The sequence below is a fragment of the Antrostomus carolinensis genome, unplaced genomic scaffold (genome assembly GCF_000700745.2).
Source record: "Antrostomus carolinensis isolate BGI_N321 unplaced genomic scaffold, ASM70074v2 scaffold27581, whole genome shotgun sequence".
Lineage (NCBI taxonomy): Eukaryota > Metazoa > Chordata > Aves > Caprimulgiformes > Caprimulgidae > Antrostomus > Antrostomus carolinensis.
Window position 1 is genome coordinate 1 of NW_010293905.1, and position 10,515 is coordinate 10,515.

General features: G+C 43.5%; 1 protein-coding gene across 1 annotated transcript; it reads right to left on the reverse strand.

The window, feature by feature from the left end:
- Positions 1–147: 147 nt before the first annotated feature.
- MAP3K14 (mitogen-activated protein kinase kinase kinase 14) lies at positions 148–9,773 on the reverse strand (the record flags this gene model as incomplete). The annotated part of the gene is made up of 8 exons (XM_010177480.2): positions 9,512–9,773; positions 8,876–8,945; positions 6,267–6,477; positions 5,531–6,139; positions 4,329–4,466; positions 1,655–1,784; positions 781–912; positions 148–252 (listed from the first exon to the last, which is right to left on the reverse strand). Coding segments are annotated over exons 1-8 (1,648 nt in total), but the record flags the coding sequence as incomplete, so codon positions are not given.
- Positions 9,774–10,515: the final 742 nt, after the last annotated feature.

The following is a 10,515-nucleotide window of genomic DNA, read 5'->3' on the forward strand; positions in this document are numbered from 1 at the left end:
CCCACCCAAACCATTCTATGATTCTATGACACAACAAGCAACGTTAAGTCTGGAAAATACAGCTGCTTGTAAATTAGCCATATGTAGATGGTCAAAAAGAATAAGTCAGTAGGGTAATTCTTTAGAATTGGAGCAGAAAATCCTTACCTGTGACCAAGCACTTTCCCAGGCCATCGGGGTGAAGGTGAGCAGAGTGACCAAAGTCACACAGAAGAGCCCTGCTTCCATCATCAGACAAGAGCACATTTTCCGCTGGCAAGAAGAAATTTTTCATTAATCAGTCTCCTTTGTATTATGGTCACTGACTTGGAAATAAAGTCAAAACCCCACAGAGCTCCAGTTTTTGGAGCCCAAACTGAGGTCTATTAATCCTACAAAGTGTCACTGGCTTAAGCAAGTACACAATTACAATTATCTCTACTTATAAGCTACCAATTATCTGCCCTGGAGATTCCTTTACCCCAGTGGTGGGGCAGCCTGGGTAAACAGCCTGTCAGATCCATGGGATGACAGAAAGAAAGAGGTTACAAATATGATATGTTCAGTTGTTTAGACCAAATTAAGCTCTAATCTCAAATGTAGAGCCGAAAATCTAGTAAATAGATTAACCTTTATTTACTTTATAATAGATTTACCTTTATTTGCTTTATAAAAGTAAATAACCTGTTATAAATAACCATTTATAAAAGTAAACAACCTTTTGCCACTCAGTAACTTAACCTCCAAATTTGCCTCTAGTAAGCAAAAGGGAAGAACAAGGTACTTTAAGTCCCATCCTACCTTTTACATCTCCATGAAGAATGTTTTGGGCGTGAAGATACTCCAAGCCCTCTAATGCCTGGCCCAAATAACTGAGGGCTCTGTCCTCTGGCAGGCAGCCACTCTGTTTAATTAGCTGCCCTAGTGAGCCACCTAGAAAGGAATCCAGAGAGTCCATGTTAGCTTATCTTTAGATTCTTCCCAGTATCATCAGTGTTCCTTGTTGTTTCTGCTGAAGAAATGAGAACTGCCAGGTCTGACAGCCATGATCTTCCACACATGGGCCTGTTCCTTTTCCTTATTCACAAAGTTCTTCCTGCCCACGGAATCTGGCCCATTTCATGAGGCTTTTTGCTCAGTATCAGGTTAATGGTGTTGCTTTGTATCGAAAGCAACTACTCTGTGATTGTAGCAGACACTTCTAGGTGCTACTGATCACCAGCTTGATTCTTCACAGGCTGTGTTTTCCATGGTCCTGGCTGGAAAAAGGAGCATCAGGCAATGGAAGCACCTAGGTTTGCTGATACAGTATCCCCTGTTCCAGTTCAATGAGCTTTACATGGTGCCATGCAAATACACATGAAAGCAAAAAAAAAAAAACAAACAGCAGCAGCTGTGTGTTTTAGTGAGAATTTTTAGCTGCTGTTCAAGAGATTTACATCTTGAACTGGAGTGAGGCAGGACTGGAAATGATTCCCCCAAAAAAAGACCATTGCTATACACCAGCAAGGGTTACACATACCTATCCCAACCCACTCAGGAACTAAGGCTAGGAACACTCTGGATACACCAAAGAATTAACAGATTTAAAATCGGGGCAGGAGGGAGAAGAGCTCAATGTCCACTGCATTCAACAGTTACAATGGTGCTTCCATTGTGGTTGTTCCTTTCTCACCCTCCATCAGCTTCATGAAGATGGTCACCCAAGGTCCTTCCTTCACAGCTCCGTACAAGGGGACAACTTTAGGACTTGTTATTGCAGCACATGTCGTTAACTCCTCTGCCCGGAAGTGTTCAACTTGTACCTAGAGAAACAAAGAAGAAGCACTGAGCAAATTTTGTGATGAATCCTGACAGAATCATCCCTCCCTGATGCTTGGGTCAGAGTGTCCTGCACCATTTAACAGCAGAGGCACAGGGATAACCTTCATTAACAGAAATCAGCGGGTAGGGCAACAAGTGGGAACACTCAGAATGATTCTGAACAAGGACAATGAAAATGCCTAAGTCACTGGAATAGGTTGGCCAGAGAAGCTGTGGCTGCTCCTCCCTGGAAGTGTTGAAGGCCATCCAGTTCTGGAGCCCCCAGCACAAGAGGGACATGGATCTGTTAGAACAGGTCCAGAAGAGGGCCACGAGGATGATCCGAGGGCTGGAACACCTCTCCTATGAAGACAGGCTGAAAGAGTCGGGGCTGTTCAGCCTGGAGAAGAGAAGGCTCCAGGGAGACCTTCTAGTGACCTCCCAGTACCTGAAGGGGCTACAAGAAAGCTGGGGAGGACTTTTCCTAAGGGCAGTTAATGACAAAAAAAGGGGAAATGGGTTTAAGCTGAAAGAGGGGAGGTTTAGATTAGATATTAGGAAGAAGTTCTTTAGTGTGAGGGTGGTGAGACACTGGAACAGGTTGCCCAAAGAGGTTGTAGATGCCCCCTCCCTGGAAGTGTTCTCGGCCAGGTTGGATGAGGCTTTGAGCAACCTGGTCTAGTGGAAGGTGTCCCTGCTGATGGCAGGGGGGTTGGGAGTGGATGAGCTTTAAGGTCCCTTCCAACCCAAACCAGTCTGGGGTTCTGTGATTCTATGAAATCCTCAGTGTCTGAGTAAAGATTTGTTGAAAAAGATGCCAGGTTCCACACCTCCAGCTTATGGCTGAGTACTGGCAATCTTCAGGAGGAAGGTAATTTCTGCCTCAGTTAAAAAGATAATCCTGACAATTTAAGCATTCTGCTTTCATGAAAGAAGAAAAAAAAATTATCTACAGATGGTGCAGTACTTGGCAAAAATAAAATTATAGAATCATCGAAGGGCAGCCTGTCCCAGGGCTCCACCACCCTCACAGGAAATAAGTTTTTCCTCATGTTTCAGTGGAACCTCCAGTGTTCCAGTTTGTGCCCATTGCCCCTTGTCCTGTCACTGGGCACCACCGAGAAGAGCCCGGCCCCATCCATTTGGCCCCCACACTTCAGATATTTATAGACATTGATCAGATCCCCTCTCAGGCTGCTCTTCTCCAGGCTGAACAGACCCAGATCTCTCAGCCTTTCCTCATCAGAGAGATGCTCCAGCTCCTTCATCATCTTTGTAGCCCTATTTTGAAAGACTTCAACTTCTCCTACTCTCATGTATTTCTTTTCAGCACTACCGCTCCTTCCTGAAAATACACCCCACTAGTAACAGCTATTTCTCCTAAGACTGTCTATTTGCAAAATGGATAATAAATGTAAGGAGTTACATACTGTCAGAAAACAAGCTGCTCATGCTGCCACAAAATTCCACATCTAAAATGTGAGGATGCAGAATAGGAAATAATTTTCTACACGCTTGAAATATATTTGCTTCTGTATAGCTCACAAATAAAATAGTTAAAAAACTGGACAAGTTGGCTTAGAATTGTCACTTAGATCTTTCCACAGGCAAGTGGAGACCAACGTAAATACAAAAAAGCAAACATTTTAAATTGAAAAACGTGAGTTCCAATTCCTTTTGCATATAATATTTTTGTACTCAAGACAAACGCTTCCCACACACTTGCTGAAGTTTTCTCTTGGAGTAAAGTGAGAAACATCAGTTCACAGAGGTGATGAAACTATTCGAGTGTTAAGTTCAAACAGAGCAGTTGACATTCTCATCATCTACTTGCATTATCACGCTGCCTTGACCTCTGAGGCCCCCCCATGGCTGCCTACAAATCAATACCCTGATTCAAGTTCTATTCCACACGCTTCACACATCATATGACAATGACATCTTTTGCTGTACAGTAAATTATTTCACCAGCTTGTGGAAAAATACACATCCTTTGCTGCATCTGTATCAGAATCACCCCATTACAATGTGCCAGTATTTCATACCATTCTCACTGAATAGACCAAAGCTCTCTCTGTTTTGAGCACCTACCGACTGTCTTATTTTTTTCCTACTTTATTCCTTTTTCAACAGAGAAACACCTACCAAGGCACTATTTACACTAGATGTATTTTAAGATGAGAATAGACAACTCACAGGGCCACCTCTCCCTGCAGTGACTAGGAACACACTTACCCGCTTTCTGAAATCTCTGCTCTCTTGGGCTGTCTCAGCACAAAACCCCAGGTGCCTTGTAGCACACTCTGAAGGCCAGATGAACCTCCTCCTGGCTGCTACGCTTGACCCCCTGCACACATACAGGTCCTACATCTGCTTCTTCTCTCCATGCCACCACCTTGAAGCTTTCCCTTGAGTGTAACCACAGCAGCATTTCTCTCTGACTGTACAATAAAGTACCTACAGCCCATGGTAGCTGGAAGGAGAAGACTTTTTCTCCATATGCCTTCTTGTGTCAGGAAACCCCCAACTTCCTCACACATCATTACCTTTTTGGCAGCACACTGAAATCCCGTCTGTTTGTCCTCTATTTTGTATACTTCTCCAAAAGAGCCAATGCCTAAAGAACCGTGACACTTGGTCCAGTGAACCTCTTCTCGGTACTCATAATCCACTGGCTTTAGTTTCTGGAAGTTAAAATGAGAAAATAAGATGAAGCAAGGAAAAAAAAAAAACACTTAAACTGTTGAGCTCCACAGACAGAGACCAACATTTTCAAAAAAAGCACAATGATGGATACTCTCTGAAAATCCCTGTACAAAATTACTTCTGTCATGGGCTTGAGATGAAACTATACAGGGGGACCCACTTGATTTCCATGGGCACTGTCTGATCTAAATGAGTGTAACCCATTTTTTTAAAGAAAGGCCACCAGTATCTGGATAGTTTTGGAGCACCAAAGTAATCTCTACACATGCAGGATGTAACTCTGAAGCTAAATCCTGCAAACAAAACAAGATTTAGGTTACTAAATGTAGACATCAATGTGTGAGCTAAACCTTTTTCATAGTCAGTAAACTGAGATTGTGCCTTAGGTCTCAGAGTGAACATATTCAGGCAGGTAAGTGACACCCTGAACTCCACCAACAACACTGACAAGGTGACACTGATTCCAGCGAAGAGTGCTCTAAGAGGAGCTGAAGGTGGCAAGAGAACTGAATTCGGAAGAAATGAATCATGCCTTTAAGATTTACATGCATTTGTTATGCCCAAGTCCTGCGTTTGGCAAGGGACAATGAGAGAGTTGCTGGCCTCCTAGCAGAGCAGAGGCAGCAGACATGCTTTTTGCACTTTCACAATCTCCACGTCCCTGGTTTCTGTCTGTGTCACAGTCCAGGTCATCTATAGCCAATAAAATATTGCAGCCTGTTCACCTGAATGGACTGGCTTCTTTCACAGACAAACAGAGAAGACGTGTTTGAAGACTGACTAAGCACAGAACCACTTCTCCTAGACAAGCATGCCTATTTTGTGAACGAGCCAACAAATCAGAGCCACCAATCTGAGACAGGGCTTTATATCCTTCAAAACCCAAACCGCATCTTTAACTGGTGGTCTGCAACTGTATCAAGAATCATTCAGAAAATGCAGTTGTTACAGAAGCTAGCACACGGATGCAGACCATCTTTCTTCTGAAGCCCAGGAGAAACTCTGCCTTCCATGACACTAGTGTGCAGGGTCAGAAGATCACCTCATTAAGTAGCACGCCTTCATTTTCATCTGCTTCATGAAATTGTTCCTTCAAGTCCAGACCACCTCCTCTCCACGTCTTGGCTAGGCTGGCTAAATTTTGTGGTTCACCGAGACTCACGCTCCCCTTCAAGGCATCTACCAAGTATTCTTCCACAGAAATCTTGTCTGAACTGGTTTTAATGGATTGGTTGACACATTTGGGGAAACTATATTCTAAATTTAGGCCAGATAAGCGATGCTCACTGTCTTGATAGTTGAGATCACCATGGAAGTATGTCTCCAGAGCATTACGTTTCATGGCATGGAGAGGACTGTCCAGATGTGGGAAATGAGGGGGTATTATGTTGTAGGGGAAAGGATGGAGAGTTTCAGGCTGTGGAACATTGTCCCTCTGATAGTGCCGTTTCCAAACATGATTAAGGCACTGAATAGGGCTGATCAACTTGTGCAGTTCTGGTTTGTATTGGCTCCTTGGTGAATGGAGTTTGCCTGTGGACAGAATTTTCTCAGGTTTCTCAAACGACAGTGGATTGTAGACCAAGTCCTTGTCAAGTTCTGAAACCCAAAAATTGTTTCTGTAGAGAGTGTTTTGGTGTGATTCATCCTCCTAGAAAAGAAAACAAACCAAAACAGCTGAGCAGGAACCTCAGTACAGCCACCCAAAATTCAACCAAAAATTGTTGGGAGTTTGTAGGGATCCCAAAAGTACCAAAGGAAGGTTTAAGGATTCTCACCTGGACGGGAATTGGGGTGCAGCTCTCTTGTTCTGGAGTTCTGGGACCTCGCCTGCCAGCAGCCACTGTTTGTATTTTCAGCTTGGATCTCTTCTTGTGTCGTTTCTTTTTTGTCTTACCACGATGCCTTCCTCTCCAACAGGTAGGTGCCATCTTCCCCTCGGTCGCATGGGCCACATTATTAGGGATTTGATCGAGACTGTCCGACCGGCTGTTGGGAACCAAAATGCATGAAGTCTCTTAGAAGCACATCTCTAGTTAACAATGATGATCCAGAGAACAAGAAGGAGAATCAGCAATTCTGCCTTCTGAGATTTAAAGAACAGAGATTGATAACGTAACTTCTTGCCTTATGTAGTATTTGTAACTTCAATATCAAGGCACAGTGGCATATCTGGCATTTTAAGGAAGAAATATGGGGTCTGTGTGGGAGAAATGAAGCATTAAGTCTCCCAGTATTTGCAAATTCTTCAAGGAACAGCAAGACTAGATGGCAAAGTAGAGGGAAAAGCATTGAATGTCTCTTTGAGACAGTTTGTGTCTGTGATTTTTAGTGAACACAGAGATTATGTATAACAGAATTATGTATAAATGCAATCTAATTTTTAAAATTGTTAAAATTAATTAAAAGTGATCATAATACAAATGTATGCTCCATTTGAAAGAAAAGAGATGACCAACTGCAGTCAGATAAAATAGCTTCAAAAGCCAAAATAGCATGGCAGGTAAAGCTCAATAGTACAGCATGATTTCTAGGAACGCATACATACACAAAACAGCACTGGCCAGCACACCAGCTGGGGTCTGCAATAGCAGCTACAACTGCTCAGAGGAACATTTGCCTGCAGTTATTCAATACCAGTCATAGTAGTTTCTAGGAAGAAATTCTTCACTGTGAGGGTGGAGAGACACTGGAACAGGTTGCCCAAGGAAGTTGTAGATGCCTCCTCCCTGGAAGTGTTCTCGGCCAGGCTGGATGAGGCTTTGAGCAACCTGGTCTAGTGGAAGGTGTCCCTGCTGCTGGCAGGGGGGTTGGGACTGGATGAGCTTTAAGGTCCCTTCCAACCCTGACCATTCTATGATTCTATGATAGTTAGATTTTTTTAATCAAGTTGTAAGAGAAAACAGGATATTTGATCTTCAACTAAAGAAATCATAATTGTTCTGTTGATCCATGCAGAATATCATCTGCCTTTACTGCACAGTGATGCAGTTCACAGACAGCATTGCTCTTTCCATCTTTCCTGCTGTTTCAGTGCACCACTGAGTGCTAAAAGATCCAGTAAGTAGAGTTCTAGGTGATGGCATTACCACACTGCCCTGAACCTGAACACATATTCCACATAAACCCTCTAAGAAATGGTTCACTCTGCATTTCTTCGGCTGGTTCATGGGACAACATCATCAAGTCAGTGGGCAATGTCATAGAATCATAGGAGGGTTTGGGTTGGAAGGGACCTGAAAGCTCATCCAGTCCCAAACCCCCTGCCAGCAGCAGGGACACCTTCCACTAGACCAGGTTGCTCAAAGCCTCATCCAGCCTGGCCTTCAACACTTCCAGGGAGGAGCAGCCACAGCTTCTCTGGGAAGCCTGGGCCAGTGTCAAACCATGTGCTTCACAAGGCCAGATTCAGTGTCTGAAAGCTTCCAGAAAACAGGCAGCACCTAATCCTATATCCCAGTCACTGACTTCAGAGAGCGCTGGAGCTGCCTAATAAATCTCTAGTGCTTAATAAAGCCCCAGTATGTGCCCAATAGGATGTATATTTTTTACAAACAGAAAGTGGCTCATGCCCAGATGACTTCAGAAAAGCAAGTCCCAGGCCTCCATTTTTCTATCACAACCATTACTCCCCCTTCACCACTTTCAGCTTTTCTTCATGACTCTATTTCTGTTCCTGATGCTGTCATTGGGCAAAAGTTCTTCTCTCATCCCTTTTTCTTTGTCCTCCCCAGAAACAAAGCAGTTTCATTTCTCAGGGCTACTCTAGCGCCCGTTTCCCACAACTTTTCAGAGAGGATGGTGTCACAAGGTTTCAAAACATCAGGACAGCTCAGCTAAAAAAGACTGAAAACTTTCTCTTGGATCCTTCTACTTCAAGCCCAGGAACCTCAGAAAATGACTCAGTCATTTCAAAACAAATCTGACAACCCAGTGTGATACATAATGTTTGGGTTTTTTTAAGTTTTCTTTTATTTCTATTATTAAACTGTTCTTATCAAAACCTACAAGCCTTGTTATCCTTGCCCCCCCCCAATTCTCTCCCCTATCCCCTGGGGGTGGGGGGGAAGTGGGTGAACAGCTATGGTGGCTGCTGGCCAGGACACCCAGAAATGGAGGCAGAAGACAATCAGCAGGCATTGACAACAAGACAATGCAAGGTGCTTTGAGTGGTTTGTCCTTAAACTTGTATTTTCTCCTGACACAAAAAGGTTTAGAGGAAGATGTTTGGGGAAAGACTTACTCTCCCTGAGCCTCAGACAGAAAAGTTAATCTAAACAGGAGTGCTTTTGAAAAAAACACTGCAAGCACACAGAGCCAGGGTGATGTGGAACAAGTCAGCACACACAACAGGGAAGGTGGGTATTCATGTTAAGGAGTCTCTCACCTGTAACGCTTACTATGAGCAATAAAGGATCTCTCTGATAAAGTGGGGCTGAACTCCTGACTGTTTTCACCTGTGTGGAAGAAAATAGGATCATCACATGTCTTCAATATCAGGTAAAGTCTCTCCTGGTAACAACTGGACTAAGAAACAACTCTACCAACTTGCTAAACCAAACAGCAATCCAGACAAACCACCAGTCATGCCACATCACCCACATTACATTCCTCCTCCCCCAGCATCAGGTAGCTTCCCAACACTGCAATCTCCTGACCTCCCAGCTCTTTCTCACCTGACACCTTTATTTTTTTAAATTCTCTTTCCCCTCCTTTTAAAATGCTCTTCAGAAGTCAGCCAAGAACAGATGACCCAGCAGGACACAGATTTATAGTCGAAGCAGGTAGGTGAAATGGCCACATGCTGTTCTGTTATTTATGCTTTATTCAGTGGATGCTGACACATTATTAGGAGATTTCATGAGCTTCCTAAATAGAGACTGCAATGTGTCACCAACTCCACCCCACTTGGGATTACAAATAGATTTCAGCTCAGCTCTCCAGGAGTGCAAAGTGAGTGAAATCTCATCCTGCATTACACATTCCTTTTTCTCAATGAACAGCAGCCTGCCCTGCTACTTACATTCTGCTTGGGCAATAATAGAAATTGATGCACAGCCTCCTTCTGTTTCTTCTTTTGCTGTTCCTTTGGTGATGACATCATTCAGGATTTTCCACTGACTGTGAAAGATGACCTTCTTTGAATCTTCTACTTTGCAAACGCTGCTCTGCTTTTCACTCACTGTCTCGTTCAGCCCCTTCGTAGCTGTGAGCTCCTTCTTGTGCTTGACAGCTGGATCAGGAGCTCCTTGGCATGTAAGTCCCATCACTGCCATTTCACAGGTTCAGAGAGTCACTGAGGAAGAACAAAACACCAAAGCAAAACACTTGTCAAAATACTTCACAGGCAGAAGCAGCTTCAAGTTCATGAGAAACAGGAGGCTGCTGAATGTATCACATTACTAAAAAATTTAAACTAAATCAAGGTCCTACCCAACCTCTGAGCATGGAGCTGAAAAAGAACCCAAAACTGCCAGCTCTCCGTCCCTGATTTGTACCTCTGAAGACCTGAATAACCAACGTTATTCTCAGTACTAAAAATATGAGACCACACAAGTTTCAAAGGGAAATTTATTTCTTGGTGTATTCCCTTGGCCTAGATACAAACAGTGAAACTATATAGAAGAGGCAACTCTTGTACCACTAAACAGGAAGAATATTCACTGACAAAAAATAAAAAGAAAGAGATATGAAAGATTTTCTCCTAGAGTGCACCTAGGAGAGATTACATTGTGCTCTCAAACCACATAAAACAGCCATAAAAATCCCGCTCATTGCTTTCTTCCTTGTACTCAATCACCCTCAAATCCATTTCTCATTTTTCCTCCCAATGAAACAAGGCTATGCAATCAGCCTGCCCATACATGACTCCTCCCTCACTCCCCTTCCTTCCCCTTAATCACCAATAATTTCTGAAATCCTTGGTCGAGCCTGATCAAAGTCAAGCTTTTATGGTGAATTTGATTATTGCAAGTTGGGTAGAGGACAGTGAGGGTGCTGGAAAAGACGATCTGCAATGTTTGGCAG